Genomic DNA, 23,583 nt, shown 5'->3' with positions numbered 1-23,583 from the left:
TCCATACCAACCGTGACCCACCAGAGACAACTTTCGAAGCAAATTCACTCTGCTGGACCCAGTCTTTGCGACAATGACCGATAAAACGTCTATCTTTGATCACTTGGGTGACAGGTGGAGGCAGCCCTTGACCAAGGATGTGCGACCAATTTCGAGCGTCATCCTAGATTTGCAGGTGATAGAATATTTATTACAGGATGTCCGCAACTTCCTCGACTCGAAAGCTCGAGAACGGTATCGCGACATTCCATACCGACGAAGCTATCTGTTCCATGGGGCTCCGGGAACGGGAAAGACAAGCTTGACCTTGTCCATCGCAGGGTGTTTTGGTTTGGATATCTACACAATCAATCTTTCCAGCATCGACGACAACGGCCTGAGGAACTTGTTCGCCAACCTTCCTGGCCACTGTGTTATTCTTTTGGAAGATGTGGAGGTCGTCAATTCAAGCTCGCCTGAGGGAATGGCTTCTCTGACCACACTACTTGATGTTGTCGACGGTGTAGGAGATGGCCAAGTGTTAATCATGACAACCCGTCATGTCGAACTAGTCGACGGCGCACTTTTGCAAGCCGGTCGTGTGGATGTGAAAACCGAGTTCCGCCTCGCAGATAAAGAAACAATAGCTCGGCTCTTCTGGTTTGCCTTTGGACAGGAAGCAGCCGACCCACTAGCACATGAGTTTGCTAGCAAGGTACCGGAGCTAGAATTCAGCCCAGCTGAGATTCTGTCATTCTTGATAGAGAACAGGCGATCTCCTAAAGAGGCTGTTGATAACGTAGCGGCATGGATGGCGGGTATCAGGAGTGAAAGGAAGAAGGGTGGAGTTTAAAAAGGTGTCCTCCTGCCACACACTTTGACCACCTGAAGAAGTTGTTCCTTCAACGAAACAGTAACTCGTCCTCAAGATTGTGTGGGTAATTATGAAGGCAGCATGGACCCTGCTCAGCCTTTCAGTCCTTCTGTCCCTTGTTTTGTTCTTTACTCATTTTTAGATAGTCAGATTGAGTTACCAATTACTTCTTTGGAAGGATGAATGTCCTGAGCCAGCCCTCCCACGATTTCATCCCGAGTGAGCTTGTGGGGCGCCTTGTACTCAATAGCGAGCGCTGGGATGTGCTCATCGCCATCCTGGCGATAGATGCAGAATCGATCTGCCTGTCCTCCTGTGACCATCATACTCTCTTTTTGCTTTATTTTATTCTTCTTGCCCATTCTCTTTCCGGTACTTGATTCAGTCCCGACCACGGGTTCAACAGACGGCTGATCACCCGGGTTCAAATCAGCCGCCCGCGTTGAAAGCCCAAGGTTAGCATGGCTTTCAAAGGTAATCGATCCGCGCAAGCCGAATGCCCTTTCATCCATTCACGAAGTTGAGTCGAACCGTCTTCGCGCGTATCCAAACGGAAGATATGTTGTCCGTAACGACCTAGATCATGCAAGGCACTTTGTGCCATGCGTCGTAAATCTTTACATTTGATCTTATTTGCCTCAATAATGAACCGACGAGGCACAAAAAGAGTATTGCGAGGCAGTGGTACTGGGCATTACTAGTCAACGATCATTGGTTCATTGAAAGGGTCTGATTGGTAGAAGGAAGACGTACCAAGTGCTGGGCCTGCTGCCTCTGAACCTAGATGCAGCTGAAAAATAATCTATCAAAACAGAAGTTTGTTAATTGAGATTGAAGACAACTGAGAGGTCGTAGTTTGAGATCAGCTATTGCGCAGGGCAGCAGGACAGTGATGACTATGACATTAGGTGCCGATGGTAGTCTGCAGACACGTTGGCACGACTACAGGGGCTGTCGCTTAACAAGGGGCTCGAGATTCTGCATTGATCCTGCATATTGCAGCAACTTTACAACCGCTTTTCAACCACCTTACAACAAACTGCCGCAAACGTATAACAGCCTTCCAACAAAATCTTAATCAATTTTGCAACTCTTAAATAACCTCTGTACTTCAGTTTTCTGCCATTTATTCAACAACATTTCACATCCTTTATTTTTGGATTTTAAACAGGTCCACCATGCCAGTGCATCAAGAGAAGAGGGGAAAAAAGACACGTAATGGGCCCTGGTCTGTCAAGCGAGCAATGGACAGCCTAGTCGCGACTTCCGAGTCGATCCAGTATAGGGACAGATTGAAACCCTCCGAAGTTAAACGTATCAGAGACGCTGTTACATTAGCAATGGAACCAAATTCACCAGAATCAGAGGCTTCTAGCAGACGAGAAAAATATTGGGAATTCCTGAGACGTATAGACAAAATATGCGGAGCTGGAATAGTCATGCTCTGTGCGGCTGGACTTGGTCAATCGGCAATTGGCATCATGGGGGAACGCGTGAGAATTGACGTGGTCACGAAAATAAAGCAACGAGAAGCGGAATTAAAGCCTTCAGTACTATCAGCTATTTACGAAAGAAATTACATTCAAGGTATAGTTATTCTTCCACCAAAATTGAGGCAATCGAGATTAAATATACGAGATCGTCAGGCAGTCATGATGTTACCATTCGAATGAAGAGGTATCCCTAACGGGGGACGTCTATGAACTCGCTATCGGGGACACTCGGACGAGACATCATGTCACCCATTCGAATGAAGAAGTATCCCTAACGGGAGACGTCTATGAACTGACTATTGAAGACGCTCGGACGATTGCAATGTCAGATCAAATTGAAGGCGGGATATGGCTGACGGATCCATACGATGCCAACACGGCGTCCTTCATCACGATTCCAATTTCCGACGAACTAAAAACTCAGTTTATCATACAACGCCCACGAGTGATGTGAATGCCATCAGCTCCCAGAAACAAGTCCCACTGCAAGAGTTCCAGCGACATAGAACCACCAACTTCCTTCCCACGGGATGATCACACGATTTCCTGCCTCCTCTGTCCCAACACCATTAACATATGCGCCCTGGTTTTCATATATACGAATTGCCCCTCGGGTATGAATTAGATCCACGACAACAGCAACAGTGTTTGGAGGAGGATCTATTCGAGTGCCTTTCGTTGGCTCGGTCCAAGTGATGGAGTCGCAGGTGTTGCATTCGGCCTAAATGCCTTTCAGCTTTCTTGTAACCATTGAATCACTTCAGAAACAGTGTACTTCTTCTTTGCATTCCTTCAGCAACTCATCATCCGTATTTGTTTTGGCTCGAATTTTCGTTATTTCTTTCACCATAGCTAAAGGTTCTTGGATGATTTATTTCGTGAACGGTTTCCGGGGCTTCTGATGGATCTAGTGGGGGCTGAAATTTTATCTGCGCCAAATGATATTAACATTTTTCAATAGAGACCTAAAGTAGCCAAATATGGTGATACACACGTCACAAATTCAACCCTGTAAAAGGCCCCTCATTGTATTCAAATTCATACACAAAAGTTCCAATTTTTTTGTGGTTTCTTCGGCAGACGGGGTTTTTAGCAGGTAGAAACGCTCTGAGAGAGAAATATGGCATGGTACAGAACTCACTGTTAATCATAGGAAGAAAAGGGGGAAGGACTGATCAATTCGTGTCATATCCACAGTCGTCAAAATTACACAGCTTAGGCATCAATGCGTCAGGCTCATTGGTAATTAATCGCAGGAGAGGGTGAGGGGAAGGTGAGGGGCAAAGCGCACAGGGTTACGATAACCGTCAAATACATCATATGAGTCAGTCAATGGTCCTCGCAACAAGGATAGTGGTTAATGACACCAGGGGCAGGGCTAATGCAGCTGGGGGCACGTGATACAACCATACTGAAGTTACCCCTCCCTGGGATATTACGTTTCCACCCAATGGTAGTCGTTTGCTGCCATCTTCTGCTCAGAGGGTCTATCAGCGCCAACACGTCTGTTGTGCAGCAGCTTAAAACCACCTCCTACCCTCCCCCTTCCTGTCATCATGGCCCGCCATCAAAACCAAGGTACGCTATTCATGTTCATTACCAGTTACTTTGACTGACCGTTGATAGGAAAGCGACCTCAAGGGGTCAGGAAACGACCACAAGAACCTGTCCGCAGGAGCCCACGTCTCAGCTGCCTCCACGAGCAAATTCAATCGAAGGACAGGAAAACCGAACAAAACCGCCCATATCCGTCTCCGGCAAACAAACATTCCAGAGAAGAGGCTTGTTACTTTCCTCTTTCTATACTACACCATGAAACTAACTCAAAGCTAAGGCTCCTCAAAACCCGCTGGCCTCTCCGCAAGCTAAACATCAAAAACGAAAGCGGTCGCGAGAAGCCGAAGATTCTCTCCACATTCCAGCCGAGCGTATTGTAAAACGACCGCGAACGTCACTTGCTGCTGTTGGGAATATACCTATCCAAGAGTCGGCAAGCAAAGGCTGCGAACATAATATCAATCCAATCGATTACTGGAGGAAGGAAGGAATCTGGCCCAAACAATACTTCGAAAGGGGAAGCAACATGAGTCATCTACTTGCAAGGAAAAAATCGACATCTTCTCTACGCCGCAAGCCATCGGAAGCTAGTTCTGTCGCCAGCTCCACCACACCCAGCGACCAAAAGCCGAGGGAGGAAAAGAGCGCTCCATATGGAAATGCGCGCTACAGAACGTTGCTTGAAACCAAGGGCAGTTTTATGAAAGAATCTAAACTGGGTATCGCGGATGCTAGCAAAAGCAGTTACCAAACTTTGCTGCATGCTGAACAAAGAGTTCCGGAGAACTCATTATTTCGTGACGACCTATTCAAAAAAATCTGTGAGAAGATGCAGGATAGGAATGAGGCCATGGTTATTCAGGACATCACTCGATTGATTGTCCCTTCAGCAGAAAATCTAGCCATATATGGCGACGAGCATCTCAAGATTTTGATTGAAAGTGTTAGTGAAGGCTGGGATAACGCTATCCCTGTCACGAAACCTCGTCCGCAGCCTGATTACTCTGTGGGTTTCAGACGAGAGGCATTTACAGATGGCCAACTGCAAAGACTTCAGCCCTTTGTCGGTGACCTGACCGACACATCCTACTTCATGGCGACATTCTACATGTACTTCCCATTCTTAACATGTGAAGTCAAGTGTGGCGCAGCGGCACTTGATATCGCAGATCGACAGAATGCCCACAGCGCAACTATTGCAGCGAGAGCTACCGTTGAGCTATTCAAGCTCGTGAAGCGCGAAAAAGAGATCGACCGAGAGATACTCACCTTCTCAGTCTCGCATGACCATACGGCAGTGAGGATCTACGCTCACTATGCAGTTCTTGAAGGAGAGAAGACGAATTTCTATCGCCACCCAATCCACAAGTTCGATTTTACCGCTCTGGATGGCAAAGAGAAATGGACGGCGTACAAATTCACGAGAAATGTCTATGATAGATGGATGCCAACTCATTTTAAAAGAATATGCTCTGCAATTGATCAGATACCCCCTGATGTGGATTTTGACATTTCGCAGTCGGAACTTCAATACTCCCAACAATCTAACTCCGAATCGGTGCTTGCAGTCGAGGATGATGACAGCCAGCCAAGTCAGCGCCATATTGCCTCGGCAGGTGTTACGCCAACTACCTCCTTTACGGAACAAACACAGATATTCAAAAGGCCAAGAAAGAAGCAGTAACTTGGATCACACAAAAGGTTCTAGGGAAAAACTATCTCAGAAAAGTACTTGCTGAAAGGAGGGGAAATTCTTAGAATCCTGCATGACTGGCACAGCATTCAGGCCTTACTACAAGCGCTTAATTTGCACATGGTGCTAAGCGACGAGAGACAGTTGTATACTTGAATATCTCTCAAAATGGGAAAGGGAATTAGAAGAACTGAATATCACACTTGCACTTTCTAGGTCGGAGGCTCTAGTTAAATCGAAACTCGATTAGCTATACGACCCTATCTGTAGACACAATGCTCGTGCCTCGTGACTCGTTTCTCCGAATTTCCAACAGTTGGTGGCCTGGACATGGCGAAACTGTTATCCATGTCAAAAGTGAGCTGGTATGAACAAGGATAATAACACTTGCTGCCTAAATGCTGTGCTCCAGGATTCTTGGCTTGCAACGAATATTGATAGTGTTTGGCATCATTTCCAGGCTGCCCACCTGACCCTCATGCATGCACTAGAGAAATAGCCAGCTTGTTGTGACTCACCAGGCGGCAGCTGAAACCATTCCAAACCAAGCAAGGCCGCCAATGATTTGACGTAAATCACAAATTACTTGAGCCAGCCTGAACCAAAGCAGGCCGCATCAATCCAGTCTCGTATGGTTGGATGTCGAGTTCAGGCTAAAAGTATTGGTGAGTAGGGCATTAATCAACTCGACGTGGAATGTGAGTTGTTGAAAAAGGATTAACCCTTCGCTTGTTTTCAATCAAGTAATCGTACTAGAAATGCGAGGAGTGAATGACATAGATATGCTTTCACTGGACTGTCATAACCTTATATGAAATGATTGTTGACAGGAAACTACCTTCGATATTTATAATGCTAATCATTACGTCGCTTCTGTCAGCAATAACTATACGTTTCACAATGAAGTAAATCGCCGATACTCGTTGCTCCTTCAGAATCCGGCGGCGCCTGTTGGCGTCAACTCCCATGTAGCCCGAGAACTTGTGTGTTTTGGGTATTTGGTAGTAGGGAGACTATCATCCATGTAATTGCTGTAAAACTGCTATGACTAAAAACTCATCAGACAACAATTATAATAAAGCAACTCAAGTCAGAGAATTTGTCAACGGTCCAAGTGGGCGATGGCAAGCGGAGTTAAAAAAAGGATTAATGAGGGCCAACGATTGCCTTGGCGGCTCCTCAGCACTCAGACCTGTTCATGGTTTGGACTTTAAAAATTATGGCCCCTTCAACGATCTACCAATATTTCCATCGATCATTGAATGCTATTCCTCGCGCTGCAGTCCCGAAAGGTTAACGCACCATCTCCGCAGGTGCATTCTTATTCCAATGCAGAGAAATTGGCTAGGTGCAGTAGTAGAGATAAGTCTCAGCAATCTCGCCTCGTGCATGATCAGCTTCCTGTAAGAAGAAAGTTATGGTCCTGGTTAGTGTTTGACTATGACCTAAGTTGCTGTAAATAGTAGATCACTCACGAGTGAATCTGCGAGTTGAGACACCATTAGCTCTTCATCCTCAATAAATCCTCGTTGTCTCTCGGTAAGGCTATCTGCGTGATAGGTCTGAGCTCTGTCGAAGTCTAACCAGACCACTCTTTCCGGGTCATTCCTGACAATCATCATGTTCCTCGGTTTGGCGTCGCAATGCAGAACCAACGCTCTGTGAATCTCTCGGATGCCACGGATCAGAGCCTCTCCCCGCTCCTTTGTAAAAATTGTGAGGATAGATCATCTCCATTTTTGGAATGTACTCCAAGAGGATGGCGCTAGGAGGATTCTTGTCGTTAAGAAACATCTTCAGGTGAGGTTGATAGTGTGATAAGTCCATCCGTTCCATTGTCCCATAGAACCGAGGCACGATTCCGCGGTCGCAAAGGCCGTGCTTCATTAGTCGTCTGTAGGCAGTCGATTCGCAGATGTGAATGTTTGTTTCGCGCTCAGGAGGTGCGGGCTGGACTGGCCCGTTGTCATGATGCTGTCCCAAATGTTAGAATGAACTGATGTTTTGAAACGCCCCAGGTACACAGACCACTTTCATTATACATATCTTGTTGCGAATATGAACAAGGAATATTTCTGAGAATTCTGAGCTGAAAAGCTTTCGCTTAAATGTTATTTCAGAGGGATCAACGTCAGTAAAATCCATGAGATGTTGTGTTTCGATCTTCGAGTTTGCTTTGTTCCCCTTCAAAATTCTAGGTTGAGCCTTAAATAAGAGAGAAGAGAACAGGGAATAGTTTGATTTGTTTGCTCAATTTCGATATTCCAGAAATTTTGATTCTATCTGATGGACTCGACCATATAGCTCCACTGAGGTTGCGATTTTAACGAGGCTGTGTCAAGCATGTACATCTTGTGGAGGAGCTATTGGTTGTCATTCGATACAAATGCTGGACAAGTCACGCCTAAGTCTTCTCTAGAACAAGCGGTTATATACGATTTCTCTGCTCCATCCTCGCAGCAATGCCCGCTGGTCGGTATTTGCTCTATTTATATATAATTGTTTTTCATTACTAGATATGTTTTACGGTTCAGCTAATTCAAAGATGTATTAAAAATTTCTATCTGCTAATACCGTTGCAATTGCAACAACATAAAAATTACCTGCGCTAAGAAGGTCTCATCCAGAGGCATCACATGAGTCATTGGCGCAGCCCCAGTACCCTTCCCGAGGGGTCATTGCAATTAATCATCTCCTCGCCAGTGACGGCCGACGACGATGGATTATGCATTTCTCCCCGCGATCCATTTCGCCCCCCCATTCCCATATTGCTACAGTACTACGAGGCATTTACTGCCACTTGATGTTTATTTGTTAGATCCCTCCTCTCTACATTACGTAAGTGCCCATCCGGATAATTTAGACAAGTTCATTGTTTATTTAGGAGTCCTCATGCAATCTTTGTTTGAGGAGATTTTGATGTGTAGGGAAGATCTAACTCTATCGACCGTGTGATATCATCGAAAACCCAACATCATCTATGGGGTAAGCCGTTTTATAGTGGAGTCACCACCTGTCATAGATGCTTTATGCAGTAACTAATAGGCCACGAATATTGCCCGAATACCGTGGCCCCTTCCATCCAAAAGTGTACGTCTTCTGCTCGTCCGCAGTCGGGGTCGAATTGAGAATAACGGAATGTGGATAGGCCAAATTATTTTACGATGGAGTCCTGACCTGATTTTATGAATAGGCCACGAATCTTGTCCAAATACCGTTGCCCCTTTCCGTCCAAAAGTGTACTCCTGCACTTGTGCTTCTGCGTCCCACCAATTTAGTTTCACCGTCGGGCACATATATACCCAATGGCGATGGCCTTTTCGTTCACGCGTGACACGAGAGCGTTCGATGAAGTCCTAGCGACGGCTTTCCCTTTTCGAGATTGTGGATCGTGGGTGTGGGGTAGATTGCCATGGGGGCAGATGTGGGTCAATTGGGCAGGAACCGGAGCGGAAAAATTGTTCCCGGCAGACGTCGTTCTCGGCCTCTCAATTCGCGACCAAATACGGACGAAGCCAACAGTTTTCCATTCCGCTTTCTTCACGCAGAGCCTACCACAATCTCTTTATCGATTTTATCAATCATGGCTTTGCATCGGCATCAGTCATCTTTAGAAAAGGTATTGGACTTCTCGCAACAGTTCTCGCAACCGTTCTCGCAACCGTTCTCGCTAACTCCTTAACAACGTCAAGCGGCAACAACCCTTTTCAGATACCTGATCCAGCATGGTGGTTTGGAGCAACTACCTCGGAAGGTTTGATATCTGTCTTGTTCTCTATAGTACTTGTAGCTTTTGATTCCGTGGGTAGTTTTAATAAGTTTTGGCTGTTGAAAACAATTAACATCGTTAAAAAAAAATTGAAAACTGAAAAAAGAAGAAAAGAAAAAGGATAAATAAAAAAAATAAACATAAATTAATGACGGGATTGATTGGGATTGGTAGCCCTGGATTGAAGCCGAGTATGCTGAGATCTGTTGCAACTGGAAAAGTCAAAAAAAGTCGGAGTGTCTTATTTGAAACCATGGAGATAATCATTGCATCCCTTCCGTATGCCCGCTGGCCCGTGGACACAAAGGTCGTTGGATTTAGGATCCGGCCGAAGGATTTCTCATCTTGTGCTATCTTCGAGACGAGGCAGACGATGACTTACCGGCATGAGGGCATGCCTGGCCTTCAACGGGGCGTAATGTTAGGGTTCGCAGCATGGCTGCTCATAGAATGTAAGGCTTAGGGCCAGGGCAGCGGGAACCAGGAGAGAATGGAGCCGCGGGTGGGTTTGTAGATGAGCGAGAGACCTAAATGGGCTACACCCATCTGGGGTGACCGTGCTGTGGATATGGTAGGCGTGGCTCTGAAGCCCCATCGTACTCTCGAGGAGTCAACTTCTGAGAGCCATTTGAAAACGTAACTGTCCTAGGACCACAATTCTAGGCGAAGCATTTGCAGCCAGGACACTTCAGCTATAAACGGATCTAGCATTTTCTCAATCCAGAGGCCCCAGTCATCGTCCCAACGTAATGCACAAACAGCTAGACAGTACTCCCAGTAACTTGGATACCAACCAGACTTCTCCCAGTCGAGAATGACAATCTCCAAGGCCCGATTACTGGCAGTTGTCCGCCGGGGGTCGCTCCGAATCATAATATTTTTGCGTTGACAGTCACCATGAGTAAACGTCGGCTTATGGCCATAGAAAATGTGCGGTAGACATTGGCGGTAAAAATCTGCCCTGTAACGAGGCCGGCCGTCATAAGTGTATTTCCGCGCCATCGCTTCGTTGAGCGCGGCTTCGGTGGTGAACGGACCGTTGATTGTAACTTCTGCGTGCCGCGTCCAAAATATCTCATCAAGAAAGCATCGTTTGCCTATGCTGCCATAGTAACCTGGTGATGGCAACTGGCGTAACTCCTTGTAGTAACCGCGCAGTTTTGCAACAATAGATTCTTTCTCTGCACACGTCAAACTCGCCCACAATTTTGCGAGTGTCTCACCAGCAATATGCTCCATGACGATGTAGTTTTTACATGTTTGTGGGTTTGAATAGAGAGCATAAACTCGAGGCACAGGGACCTTTGTCATTTCCTGAACAAACAGCATGTTCTCTCCTTCAACAAGGTTGACGCCCTTCCCGAACTTCACCACATAATGGCATCCGACCTGGACAACCCGTCGCCCTCCATACTCCGGAGATATATTCGGTGCGTTCTCAATTTCAGCTTCTGTCGGGAGAGGGAAAGGGACGTCTGTTGCATAGTATGGTAATCTGACTGAACTGTCCATGGTTATTGGATGGTGACGAGAAGAGGAATGGAATGGTGTAGATTTAATTGTTGGGTAAGAATTTCTCAGGCGGTCGCGGCTTGGGTTTAGGAGCTAAATTAGCAATGGTAGTTAAGGATTTATGCCCGCTCGAGCCCTCCCGTAATTATTGATGTTGGTTGGGCTGTGTGTGCCCACAATAAAAAGCGTCAACCACCGCACCTTTTGGGAGTGGGAAGATCATCCACTGCTTCTTTCCAAAATATTACTACACGCTCCCTCAAAAAGTTTGAATCTGATTCCGATTTGGATACCACGTTGGTGAAACTACAGAAATAACTTCGCAAGGTGCAAGAGCGCGACAAATGGGTCAAAAAAGAGAGAAGTGATTATCCCATTCCTACAATTCCTCGGTTCTTTACTGACAGGACAGGGAAATCACCCCTCGAAATGTCTTTCGAGGTCTATCGGGTTGCCTACGCTGGTTTGCCACGTGACCACCACGCTATTTTCGTGGTAACAGATGACGATCAATCTGGCCATCTCTTCCAAGTAACGGGCAATATTCAAAATGGAATGACTTTCGAGGATAAACCCGGCAAGAAGCCTGAGGAGTCTGCGAGTTTTCAAAGCAAGGTTTTTGTTGGAAAGGTGTCGGCAGCAAATTTCTCTCGTGTTAAGGCGATCTGTGAGGCAATTCCTGTACCAAAAAAGCAGTTCGAGGGTCCTCGGCGGCTCTATCCTGAAGAGCCGATCAAGCGCTGCCAGGAATGGACGACAGAAGCCCTTGAGGCCTTAGTTAATGAGCACGTCATCGAGAGTTAATGATATTGGTTGTTCAGGTGAATCGTCCAAGAATCGAGGTCAGGCGATTTACCCTTGGTCTGCGGGACGAGGTGTGAGATGGGAGGCGGAGGCAGATGGAGCTCGTGGGCCGGAATCAAATATGCTAAGCAAGCAAAGATCAAACAAAGGGATCCAAAGCAAACGAGAAGATAATCAAGACAGGCAAAGTACGGAACAAATCAGAACCGAATTTGATATTGGCATGTTACACAGACAAAGATTCTAACCAATTGATTTTACAATTCTTAATAGATGGCCATGTAAAGTTTCATCAGAAATAAAGACAATAGTATTTCAGTCAGATATAAGTTATAATTCAATAATCATTATTACCTTTCCGTGAGTGTACTCATCATAAGCACTTTCATGATATTCAACTTTAGATATAGAACATCGTATCCTTCAGCTTTAGGTGAATCTGCACATCATCAGCACTAGGCTGCAGGGCTCCTTCAGCCGCCGACGTTTCAGTCACGGACAGGGCGGCACTCGGTGATGGCGTGTCGAACAAACTCGCCAAGTAGCATCGCGCGCGCTCACACGCGAGATCAGCGTAGTATGCGGGGGGGCATAGACTAACAGCCTTGGTCGCGCGGCCGAACAAGTAGCACATGTTATGCGTGAGATCTTCAACGATATCGGCGATGTTCTGGAAAGGGGACGGAATCAACTTTGCATAGATTTGCCGGAAAATCGCATCATGCACGATGTAATAGTGACATGGGCGGGCGGTCCCATGAAGTGCGGCGTGTGCCTGCAAGAAGAAATCCCAGCTCCGCGCTTCAGTCACCCCGCGGTCGACAACGGTGCCGGGTTTAGTATTGCCAGATCTATCGCAGTCTTGCTCGGTAGTGGGGTAGAATCTCGTTTTGTGCCGTTTGCCGCAGATTATGATGGTGAAGCGTGGAAGTCCTTTTTTGGTGTCGGCTGTTGGGTACACTTGTTCGCATGCGCGGCGGAGTTGCGGAAGCTCTTGCGAGAGGACCATGTCGTACTGGCCTTCAGAGACTCCGTCGCGGTAGATGAGAATATTTTCGGGGAGAGCGGTGTGTTTGCCTTTGGTTTTCCAGAGGCTAAGGCGAGACTTCAGCATCTCAGTGAGATCATCCACGTTCTCCTGCCTCGCACGTTGTTTGCGCAAGGTTGCCGGCCATTGACCTAGGAACTTGTCTATGGAAGCCACCATTGCAGAAACAGAAGGCGCGTTAGAGGAGGAGCCAGGCGAGGGGTGTGTGACGTCGATACCAACAACCATTGTCTTGTTCTGGTCGATGATGCCGAGGTTCTTATTCTCCACGATCTGATTGATCCCGCCGAGCTTAAGGTTGAACTTCAAAGCGATATTGGCCATATATTGGTCGCGGCCGCGGTCTTTCGCTAGTTTGGAGCCCACGGAGCAGATAGTATGGATGCCATAGTCTTTGTCGGCGAGCGTCTTGATGCGCTTGTATAGTGGTATGTTGGCCTCGGGGAGGATAATAAAAAGGAGATCCAAAGCCCCAGCGGCACGCGGTAAGATGGAACCGATCGCAGGGTCATCTGAGTGCTGAAGTCGGAGGCGTTGGCCTGCGAGCGGTGGAGCGACGTTGACGCCAATTTTCCCCAAAGCTTGATGGAACTCATTCATTACGGCCCCCAGGCTTTGCTGGTTGAAGGAGTCGCGTGCCCCGGGAAGTGAGATCATCAGGTATGACCACTTGGCAAGTGAGGCGCCGGTGTTGAATTTGATATTGATCATATTCCAGCTGCCAAAGCGAGGATCAGCCGTCTTGTTGCCCTTGTAGACAACCTTTGGACAGCCGAGGATGCGACCGGGTACTTTGACGAGTCCTGCCGTAATTTTAAGGCCAAAAGAACGCTGAGCAAAGTTAGTATGTCATGTTTGGAAGTAAGAGCGGAGACGTACCAAAAGCGCATTGGAGTTCTCATCAAGACCAACAGTCTGTACACCATCCCCAACAATCGAGGCCGCATTTTCCCACGGCTTTCGAACAGCGTGGCGAATCATCTGCTGCGTTTGGGTGCTGCCGAGCTTCGACTTGGAGGGTTGGCCCGAGAAGACAACACAGACTTCTGCCGGGAGATACATCGGATTCTCCCGGTTGCCGCAGTTGATCAACGGAAGCTGGGGGTGCTGCAGGAGTAGATTGTATGCTGCGTTAAGGTCAGCTACATCGAGGGATGGATATGGAAAAATGTACTTGTTCTGAAAAAGTCGAACACACTGATGTACCTCCCAGAGCCAGAGGCTGCTGGGCTCTCTGGCTGAGCCTTGCCCTTGCCCTTGCCCTTTCCTTTCGCGCCTCCCTTGGCTTCCGCCTTGGGTGCACCAGGGGAGCTAGCTTCACCGTCAAGCCAGAACTCGACATCTTTGGCGCCTGCCCCATGCTGTCTAACACAAGGTGGGTGGGCCATGCCTAATCCATCATCCATCCTAGCAAGTCCAAAGATAGTCTTAACTCTGGGAATTACCTCATTGGCTCTGTTGCGCTTCTCGGGCAGATGCGTGGTTTGGACTCGAACCAATTTGAGAAATTTTTCCAGCGCTACGGTGTTCCGAACACCGTAACTGCTCATGAGTGCCGGTAAAGGGCCAGCGTGATAGAAAGCCCCATGGCTGACATTGATGTTGACCAGGATGCGACAAGTCGCAATGCGCACGCTCGAAAAGAAGCCCCGAATGACTTCCAAGCCGGAACCGAGATCTCCTCTTGCTGCGTTCTGGTGGAGGGAAAAGCTCTTTGTCGACCCAATGGTGGCAAGGTTGTCCGCGGATTTAGCGTAGTGGTTCAGAAAGATATTCAGAGCCTGCGTCAACTCCTGCTTGCCTACACATGACTGGCCAAAATCCGTGGAGTTCAGGTAGTTAGTCAATTCGCTAATACTTAAACTCTTCGTGTACAGGACGCGGACCTTGTATGTGGTGGCTCTAGCCGCCGGCTCGTCTTCACCTTCGGAACGATAGTGGACCTCGATGATGGTCTCGTCGCTCGAAAACCTAGTTTTGGAGACAAGGGTAGACCGGAAGTCAGTTGCAAGGTTGCCTTGGTGCGGTGCCAATTCCGCTGACTGGAGCAGCAGCTGCATCACCCGGGAACGCTTCCTGCCAAAGGCCTCTGGGCTGATCTGGATGTCGTATCGATACAGAATCATGCTTGATGGCGGCAATAACTCGACGTAATTTGCCGTGAGTTCAACTTTGGCGCCCCTGGTGCCATACCCCGGACGGCTGGGGAAGCCTTTGGTTAACTTCGGACTACCAAGATCGAATGTCTTCTTTGTCGTTGGATGCAACGCATCTTCGACTTTCGCGACTTTGGGATCTTGGTCTTGAGGGTTGCTATAGACATGGTTAGTGTGTTGAACGACTGCACCTTTGCTAGGTGAGGCGCCATTTTACGAGAAGACCTGGATGGCTTGCTGCCCACTAGGCACTCCATACCCTCCTCTTCCACCTCCACCACGACCACGACCACGACCCTCGCCTCCGCCTCTATCACCTCTAAAACCACCGCTGGCTCCTCGCCCTCTGGAATCGCCTCGTCCACCTCTTCCTCCGCCTCCGCGATCTCCACGGAAGCCACCCCGTCCTCTATCCCCGCCTAATCTATACTCACTGGACATAGTACTGAATGGCTGAGTGGGGCACTCCAGACACAATATACGATACGGATACTTAAGGCTAAGATTACGATAAATGCGGTGTTTTGAAGGAGGTTGACTGATGAAGGCTAGCAAACTGAGCGAAGTGGGGTAGTTAAGCTACAAGTGTTTCTGATCCCTGCCGGAGTTTAAGCGCGCCGCCACGTCATTTGCAACAAAGAGAATCCCAGTGGTGAATGGGATGAAGCAACACATGGCGCCTCTACTTTATTAAGAGCCCTTTTACCCAATTCGCCGTAAGTAGGCGTGATGGGATTTTCCAATCATGATTGGTTGTTATTGGTGGCTCATGAGGGACTCTTCCAGAGCCTTCTAGTAGACTTTGAGGGCCTTAGCACTCAACGATCCACCCCCCCACCCCCCCACCCCAGCCAGGCCGCAACACTACAAACTCCAAATCTGGCAGAGCTTTAATCTCGAGACAATCTATTCATTTTTTTGTGCAGTATCTGATATATGGCAGAATCGTTTTAAACCTTTTGTCTTCGCACGCCATGGTTGGCATTCAGCATTGCGGCGAATGCTTTAAAACATCCTATTGCAAGTGAGAAAGAGCGACGGGGTTTCTGTTGAGATACAAATTTCCAGTCAATGATTTATTATGGTTTAAGAATGTATAGATGGATATCCAGAATCAATGCTCAGAGGGAGCTCTTAAGGTAAATGCTAGTACCTGAGCGACGGCAGTTAAAACATGAGTGATCGCGAGATATATACGAACTTACTTTCATATTGCGCAACCTCCAGCACAGGCGACAATCAGGCCCGATCTCGCTCTGTATTCGCACCCGTGTGTGATCGCGAGTTATTTATGAACCTACTTTCATATCGCAAACTCCAGCACAGGCGATAATCCATTTTTAAGACCAGAAGCCAGCTGGCGAAGGATGTTGGTCTCTCAGCCTCCAGTTCAGACATTGGGGGTTTTCATAGGCTATGACGGGTTCCCTACGACTGCATGGAGTTCCAGTTACGTGGAGACCTATGAACAATTGTGCATGGGTACATATTACGATATCATATCTACACACTTTCAAAAGGAGAATTCATTTGTCTCAGTAACCTGGGAAGTCGATAAGATACCACGAGCGGTCCTCCTACAGAACATTGATCACACGTATGATGATGCGCGTGCAAACATGGAAAAGATAATAGATTCCGGATCTGAAGTCTTGATACGACTTCTCATTCGGGACTAGCAAAAGTCGACGATTTTGCATCTTGCTTGTCGGTGTGGGCTGTTATGCCCATATTTTGCCGTTTCGCGTGGTGTGTGATTGTCAAAATTGTCGTGCAGGCGTTTAATAATAATTGCCTGAGACACATTTATGCCATCTCCCATTCATCGTCGGTTACTCGGCTGCCCTCGGACTGGAATAAATTGAACTTAGACACAGCAACATAACTGAAAATGTTATTGGAAATAAAAGGGAGATTTACCAGCATATTTTTAGCTTCAGAATCTGCCTTCCGCACTATAAGGAGGCAAGCTTCTAATGCTGCCCTCTCTTCCTGTAACCGTTTGATTTCAGTGATCCTCTCAGAATCCTTGCCGTCAGGTGAGTTTTTCTCCATTCGTTGTGTCCAGACTCCGCTTTCCCCCTGAGGACCGTCTTTGCCAACCGTAACCCAATATTGGGCGTTAACAAGAACTCGAGTACCAGTAGGCAGGTCGCTCATTCTTTTTTGAGGATTTCTTTGCAGCAGCTCCTCGAGGGTGGTGCAGACTAGCTTGTCGGCCCCGCATGAAACGCTGCGCGAGTTTTGCTGTGACATCGTGTCTTGTACCTAACATGTCAGACCAATTTATTAACATAAGAGGGTTGTTGTACAGTTTTCTGACCTTTTGGTGTTCGCCTTTTGTATTAAGGAGCTTTGTTTCGCGGGAATTTGACTGGCAAATTTGAGTTTGCAGAATGGCAGGAGGTTGGGTGGGTGAAACACAACAATCGAAGGAGGGGGCATTCGTCCCCAGGCGCCTTTGAAGTGCTGGGCTGCATTAACTAGTGGTAAGCTAAATCGATGCTGATGCCACTTCATCATCCAATTAAATGAATGGGCGATGAACAGTATATCACTTGACTTTGAAACCGACAATACATAGCAACATCGTCAATACAGTATAAAATTAAAACGAATTTATATAGTAATAAATAATTGAAGTTTATAATTTATAGATTCTATTTTTAATAAAATTTTAAATAGTTTTAACTTTTATAATTTAATTTTTTATTTAATTTCCCCGTCGAGCAGCCCGGCAATTTGGTAATTTTCATCCACCATGATATTTCGCGGGGCAATGTCGGCGTGGGTGAAAACTGAGGAGCTGGAGTGCGGAAGCATATCAAGCAACTGGTCTCTGTAACGGCTACCGCCATAGCGAATATATCGCTCGTAGATGCGAGATCGCAATTGTGAATCGGTCTCGAGAGGCGTTGGGGGTTGTTGAATATCTTGAATCAGTGGATCTAATGTTCACTCCGATCAGGCGGATCGGCGTCTCGGAGTTCTGCATTGTCAACGGGAGACAGTTTACGAGAAAAAGAGGCGTGCAGGAATGGACTGAGGTTTTTCTTTCAGGCGAATTGCCAGAAGGCACTGAACAGCCCTCTCTCCGTGTCGCCCTTGCTCAGCAGCCACAAGCTCCTGGTGAACCGCTCCATTGGTCGTTGTTCGTCGCCCGTGGACAGGCCGGGTGTATCAAGTCAAGGGCGATGCAGAATTCATGCAGTACCAGCCTTCAGATATCCAGATTGACATCACGGTGTCAGCAACGTTCTTGAACATGTATAACCTGTAGCGCACTGCAGCGCTTTCTGTTATTGTTCCCCACTCAATATCGCTGTGGTTTTTATACTGAGGAGTAAAAGCACAGAAGTATTCTGAGTACAGCATTGAAATGAGATGATTACTCTGTCAGTAAGAATAGAGGGTGGTGAAAGTTAGAACTGAAGGGCAGGGTCATCATTCAAAATTTTATAGAATTGTCGAGAGGAAAACATATTCATTTGGGCCGTGGGTCCTTGGTCGCCACAGGGCCACAGAAATCGGTTCAATGGCCTCTGCCGTCCACAGGCCAGCATGGCCACAAGTTGGCCGCCTCTGGGCCTACCAGGTCCATGGACCGCGATCCATGGACCCGTCAGGCCTACTGGACCCTGCCTCCAGCATGGTGATCTAGGTCACCGGCTCTACTGCACATGTTCTTAAGCACTGGCCATAGTACCCCTTCCCTTGGTCATTGTGCTACTGACCGCATGATGTAGTCCCTGGCCTTTTGTCAACCTTCTTCTGCCACTGTGCCTCTGGCCTGATTGGACTTCAGCCCTCGGGTGCAGATACAGTTTTAAGGGGGTGTTGACGCCAACGAAAACTCCCAGCAGGAGGCTGCACTGCCCGAACTCTCGTTATCACTTTCCCCGCCCTGGGTATATATATATGGGCTCCTTCCCGCCTCGGATCCATCTCTCTTTCAATTCCTTTTCCACCTCCCATCCTACACCGTCGACCGAAACCCGCTGCGAAGCCCTTGCGTACCCAAAGATGACTGAGTGGACATAACAGAACCCGTTTCCTCTCTCTAGAGCCCTTTGTCATTCCACTTTGCTGATCCGCGACACGGCCATCTTTCCATCTCTCAGCTATGGCATCAGCCGATAATCTTCGCACTGTGATCATCATTTCAGATGAAAAAACGGACGAACAGCCCCTGGCGCGAAGGACGCGAAGGTCGCAAAGGAAGAGACCACGCACAGACTACAGCTATCCGGCCTATGATGAATCTGATGATTTGGCGACCTCTGATTCTCTGGAGTCCGAAATGGAGCGGCCACTGAAAAAACAAAAAATATCCAACCTCGACATGATTTTGGTAAGACCCTTCTTTGTGGGACTTGATGGGGCTTCTTCCTCGCTAATATCGAGATAGGAAAGGGCGAACCAGGAAATCCATACTATTTTCGAGACTGAGCGTGCAAAGAGAAGGAAGCTAGAAGAAGAAGTGCAGCACCTGCATGCAGAGATGGCCAAACTTGAGACTAAACTCCGGGAGTTGAAGCATCCGATTTGAATGTGAGATCTGCTATAGTATCCCATCGGAGTGGAGGACCCTTCTGCCGTGTGGACATCGGTTTTGCACAAGATGCCTTCGTGCTGCCATTGGCGATGACTGTCCAAAGTGTCGTAGTTCTATCACCGGTATTCTCAAGAGCTATTAGGATTAGGTAGAGCTGTTTTCTCCCATTTTTTTTAGTCAGCGTTAGAAACATCATCTTGGTTGTGGTTTTGTTCTAGTTTTGAGGTATTGCTTGCCCCTTCCAAACACTACTTGTACGAGCTTTTTAAGGAGAGTTAGTGCCTTCTCCCCCCCCTGGGAGAGAAATATATTTTTAAAGAGACCGTTTGTGAGACGTCAATTAGGGGGTTTTGACTGGGTCAACTATTGGTACAAAACAAATCTAAGCAGCTAACTAACTAGAAATGGAAAGGTTGAGCCATCTCCCTGCATGAGCGCTGACGTAATCCACGTGACCTCGGCGACGTTCAATTATTCCGCTATCCGTCCTACTATCTGGTACATCTCATCCCCTTCTCGCTTATACACCAGCTTCAGAATCACCTGAGAAAGGGGCAAAATAATGTATTCTTGATGATCTAGCGTCTCCCCTAACGCATCGCCTTCCTAACGGCCGGACACTAATAATTTGCTCTGATCGGTGGACTCGGACGTGGCGCTCCTCGCCTGGGCGTGGGTCAGCCTCGATGGAACTATCGGAGTAATTCAACGGCTCCTTTAATGTGTTGCCTTCGTGATTGTCTGAGGCTAGGGGAGGGGTTGGCTCTCGTCGATTGGGTGGGTCATCGGCAACGTCACTTTGGCTTGGGTGAGCCTCCTCGATGGGGTCGTCGGAAAAATCCGACAGTTGGAGTGATGGTGGGGTAACATCGACCGGGGAGGAGTCGAACAGGATCCATTCGTCCCAGTTAATGTCATCGAGACCAGAGACGGTGGATGGCAGGGCAGAAAAACCAGCAAACTCCTCACTTGCTGCATCCTTAGAGAGGTCACCGGACGCAGGGAAGAGGGGCACGGGCATGGGCATTGGAAGGAGGTGCTGGGGCTCTTCGCCTGGCCGAGGATCAGAAGTGCATGCTTCCAGGAGATGCACTGTGTGCAGCTGAGGCGAGGGAGAACCGTCGGCAGGTCCAGGGGAGGTGGTATGGTACGTGAAGGTAGCCATGTTGTGAGGTGAGATGATGGGATGCTCTTCTCCCCTCGATCTCGATCCAGGACTGAAGCAGTGGGTTGCTCCACGTCTTGCCCATCTGCCGGGAACACCCTAATATGGTTTCCCCCCGGGAGTCAGTGAAGTGGTGCCCCACCCCCAAAACTATAGTTCCCTACGGGAAGTTAGGGAATTTGCAAGAATGCTGATGAAGGCGAACCCTTAGAGAGTGTCACGAACTTGTACATAACGGCAATAAAACGGAACCCCATGCGGCGCCGACATCCCTGAGGAGTGCCAGAATTCTGAGTGAAAAGACAACAAAAACCGAAGTCCCATGCGGTGTCAGCATCCCTGAGGAAGTGAGCTCCTTGAGGAGGTGAGTCCCATGCGGAGTTGGCATTCTTGGGGAAGTGAGCCCCTTGGGGAGTGCCAGAATTCTGAGTGAAAGGGCAACAAAAAGTGAAATCCCATGTGGTGTCAGCTCCCCTCGGGAAGTAAAGCCCCTTGGGAATGCCACATTTTTGAACTATTAGCCACCGGAGTAAAATCCCTGAGGGACGCCATAACCTCAGTAGAGAAGGCCACGAAATTAAAAGCCCGTAAGGAGCCAACACCCATCAGGGGATGGCGCCATGCTGAGTGAAAAAGCCACAGAAAAGATGCCATGGGGGTTGTCATATTTTTTAAATGAACGGCCACAGATAATGACAGTCCTTGAGGTGGAAAGACCAACTTGAAATCTTATCGATTCTTGGAATTTTAGGGTTCAGCAAGCACCATAGCATTGAGTGTGTTTGAATTTATATGTGGATAGATTGTAGATTCGGCGGCTGCATCATGACACAGACTTGCGAAAGCAGCCAATAAAGCTTAGAGTAGATTTACGTTTCAAAAAGAGCTTAGTGATGGTTTCGAATTCATTGTAATTTTACAACAAACAAAATCTTTCATTATCTCAAATCTGCTCAAGTGTCACTTGCTTTCCCTTCTTCCCCGCTCTAGACTTCTGATATTTCATGTAGTTCTCACTCGTTGTTCGGGAAGGGGGGGGATAATGTTTCTCCTGTTTCTGTAAGAGCTACGTTTTTTTCCAGGGTTGTACCAGACATGTCACTCACTATATCTTTGTCTGGTGGTGGAAAGTGGCTGTTCGAAGCATCAGACTTGTTAAAATTAATTGTAAAGTACCGATTGTCTTCATGGATGAGGAGGTAGACGCCCTTGCAGCGACAGTCATCGAAATAGCTACGTAGCATACGCTGCAGCGTGCCTTTCCGTCGGTAACGCATCTGCACGAGGCTACTGTGCTCAGTCCATGATCTGAGACTTGATTATTTATCACTTGATAGGGGAGAGGTCTCAATTTATAGCTATGAGTGAGTGTTGTGCTTCATTAAGCCAAGAGTCGCTTTTTCAAGGTGTACTTCTGTCGGATTTGACTAGTTGGTTTGCTGCGGCGCTTGCATTCTTGGGCCACGATCTGCGATCTGAAACTGTGGCACGCCATTTTGATTCGCGATTGAACTCGGCCACGCGATCCGAATACATGGCCATGATTTGCTAACCGAAACCGTGGCCCTCACCATTTTGACTCAATTTTCCACTCGGCCACGCGATCCGATCATTTATACTAAAAGAGAATACGAAAGTGTCCTATTCGAAATCACACCGTGCAGAAAATGGAATTCGTTAATCTGAATGAAAGGATGGAAGTACACAAATGTAGAAATCGAAATTGCAGGAATGCAAAAATTGAAACATGCGCTTCCATACGCCAAGAAACGGCTAAGCCTTGCAGCTTGTTGGATGTGGAGGTGTCGTATTGATCGTTAACCAGGTACGGAGTACGATGAGATGCATAGCGCTAGTCCGTAATCGAAAGCCCAAACGGGGACTCAGCGTTAGCCGCTAAGAAGCGGCGCAGCCGGTTCAATATGGGAAGACCTGCTGAGAATAACGCCAGCGCGATTCTGTTTATTCTCACAAAACTTAAAAGTATGTAAGACCCAGTGCAAAGATATCGTTCTAGGTCTGTAAATTTAGAAAAGTTCTTAGGGCAAATGTAGGAATTGTGCTGGAGCAGAAATTGTGCTGTGGCAGTCTTTTTCTGTGCTCTACTTCTGTGTTAGAACAACTTCTACTACTGCTGTGCTGGGACTGCTTCTAGCGATCAGGGCGGTAAGTCTCCAATTGTTTCGAATGCGTGCGAAGGCGTCTAAGTGTATTCCTTGTTGATCCATGAAAAATTGTTGACTCACCTGAAATGTAATCAACAGAAAACCTGTGCTGTATGGAAACACAAAATGCGCTTCGCAAGAAAAACCAGGACAAAAAGGACCAGACAGCCACCCAAGTTACAAAAAGTAAAGGTCCACAAAGTACTATGTGAGGCAGATGTGAAGAGCGGGAGACTACAAGAGCAGACGAGACCAAGGAGCAGAGAGAGAAAGGAGGGTGTGTACAGTACACAGCCAAAGAAACTTGAGGAACTCCAGCAAAGGCTGTGTGAGCTGTGGTGGGTCCCCGAAGCAAGGAAAAATATATAAACCGCAGCCGGAAGCACTATGCTGAACTTTGGTATTCGTCCTCTTGGCATAGGGGCCTCGTTGGATATTTCCAACGAGCGTCAGTGACCGCAAGGTGCCCGCTTTTTCCGCCCCGCGATCGAAAGAAAGGGCCAATTTTGTATTACTCTGTGCCATTAACTTCTATTTACCATGTTATGCTACTAACTCTAAAGATGAAGAAACAGAATTATTTCTAATCTATCTGGAGGCCCTAAAATTTAAAAAAGGCTGGGTAGGGGAGTCCGAGCGAACTGCTTTGTGAGGCCTTTTCCCAGGGAAAAAGTCTAAAAATGCACTCGAAAATATCGAGGAAGAGGTGAGTATGCTGAGGTAAGCAATCCCAAAAAATAGGCTAACCGGAAAATTGTTGACCCATTGCGTAGGAGTCACAAGGGGGGCAAAAGTTGTTCATCTGGACTTCTT

At 47.5% G+C, this 23,583-nt stretch overlaps 9 protein-coding genes across 9 annotated transcripts; 3 read left to right on the top strand and 6 right to left on the bottom strand.

Annotated features, from left to right (window-relative positions):
* Positions 1–73: 73 nt before the first annotated feature.
* Positions 74–832, top strand: HCAG_01622 (predicted protein; the record flags this gene model as incomplete). Its single annotated transcript, XM_001544525.1, has 1 exon — positions 74–832. The coding sequence occupies one exon, from the start codon at positions 74–76 to the stop codon at positions 830–832; it is 759 nt and encodes a 252-aa protein (XP_001544575.1).
* Positions 833–3,902: 3,070 nt separating this feature from the next.
* Positions 3,903–5,587, top strand: HCAG_01621 (conserved hypothetical protein; the record flags this gene model as incomplete). The annotated part of the gene is made up of 2 exons (XM_001544524.1): positions 3,903–3,924; positions 4,176–5,587. 2 exons carry the CDS (start codon positions 3,903–3,905, stop codon positions 5,585–5,587), a joined length of 1,434 nt encoding a protein of 477 aa, XP_001544574.1.
* A 1,353-nt stretch (positions 5,588–6,940) lies between these two features.
* On the bottom strand, positions 6,941–9,753 carry HCAG_01620 (predicted protein; the record flags this gene model as incomplete). Its single annotated transcript, XM_001544523.1, has 9 exons — positions 6,941–6,997; positions 7,072–7,255; positions 7,347–7,551; positions 8,033–8,081; positions 8,259–8,375; positions 8,760–8,841; positions 8,899–9,147; positions 9,312–9,421; positions 9,748–9,753. 9 exons carry the CDS (start codon positions 9,751–9,753, stop codon positions 6,941–6,943), a joined length of 1,059 nt encoding a protein of 352 aa, XP_001544573.1.
* A 257-nt stretch (positions 9,754–10,010) lies between these two features.
* HCAG_01619 (conserved hypothetical protein) lies at positions 10,011–10,877 on the bottom strand (the record flags this gene model as incomplete). The annotated part of the gene is made up of 1 exon (XM_001544522.1): positions 10,011–10,877. One exon carries the CDS (start codon positions 10,875–10,877, stop codon positions 10,011–10,013), a length of 867 nt encoding a protein of 288 aa, XP_001544572.1.
* Positions 10,878–11,306: 429 nt separating this feature from the next.
* Positions 11,307–11,681, top strand: HCAG_01618 (predicted protein; the record flags this gene model as incomplete). The annotated part of the gene is made up of 1 exon (XM_001544521.1): positions 11,307–11,681. One exon carries the CDS (start codon positions 11,307–11,309, stop codon positions 11,679–11,681), a length of 375 nt encoding a protein of 124 aa, XP_001544571.1.
* A 400-nt stretch (positions 11,682–12,081) lies between these two features.
* On the bottom strand, positions 12,082–15,326 carry HCAG_01617 (predicted protein; the record flags this gene model as incomplete). The annotated part of the gene is made up of 4 exons (XM_001544520.1): positions 12,082–13,560; positions 13,609–13,856; positions 13,928–15,042; positions 15,145–15,326. The coding sequence occupies 4 exons, from the start codon at positions 15,324–15,326 to the stop codon at positions 12,082–12,084; spliced, it is 3,024 nt and encodes a 1,007-aa protein (XP_001544570.1).
* A 509-nt stretch (positions 15,327–15,835) lies between these two features.
* On the bottom strand, positions 15,836–16,283 carry HCAG_01616 (predicted protein; the record flags this gene model as incomplete). Its single annotated transcript, XM_001544519.1, has 2 exons — positions 15,836–15,900; positions 16,187–16,283. 2 exons carry the CDS (start codon positions 16,281–16,283, stop codon positions 15,836–15,838), a joined length of 162 nt encoding a protein of 53 aa, XP_001544569.1.
* Positions 16,284–16,691: 408 nt separating this feature from the next.
* Positions 16,692–17,141, bottom strand: HCAG_01615 (predicted protein; the record flags this gene model as incomplete). The annotated part of the gene is made up of 1 exon (XM_001544518.1): positions 16,692–17,141. The coding sequence occupies one exon, from the start codon at positions 17,139–17,141 to the stop codon at positions 16,692–16,694; it is 450 nt and encodes a 149-aa protein (XP_001544568.1).
* Positions 17,142–19,911: 2,770 nt separating this feature from the next.
* Positions 19,912–20,605, bottom strand: HCAG_01614 (predicted protein; the record flags this gene model as incomplete). Its single annotated transcript, XM_001544517.1, has 2 exons — positions 19,912–19,983; positions 20,087–20,605. The coding sequence occupies 2 exons, from the start codon at positions 20,603–20,605 to the stop codon at positions 19,912–19,914; spliced, it is 591 nt and encodes a 196-aa protein (XP_001544567.1).
* Positions 20,606–23,583: the final 2,978 nt, after the last annotated feature.

The sequence above is a fragment of the Histoplasma capsulatum genome, genomic scaffold (genome assembly GCF_000149585.1).
Source record: "Histoplasma capsulatum NAm1 scaffold_1 genomic scaffold, whole genome shotgun sequence".
Lineage (NCBI taxonomy): Eukaryota > Fungi > Ascomycota > Eurotiomycetes > Onygenales > Ajellomycetaceae > Histoplasma > Histoplasma mississippiense.
The sequence above is the reverse complement of the archived record's forward strand: the minus strand, read 5'-3'. Positions and strand labels throughout refer to the sequence as shown.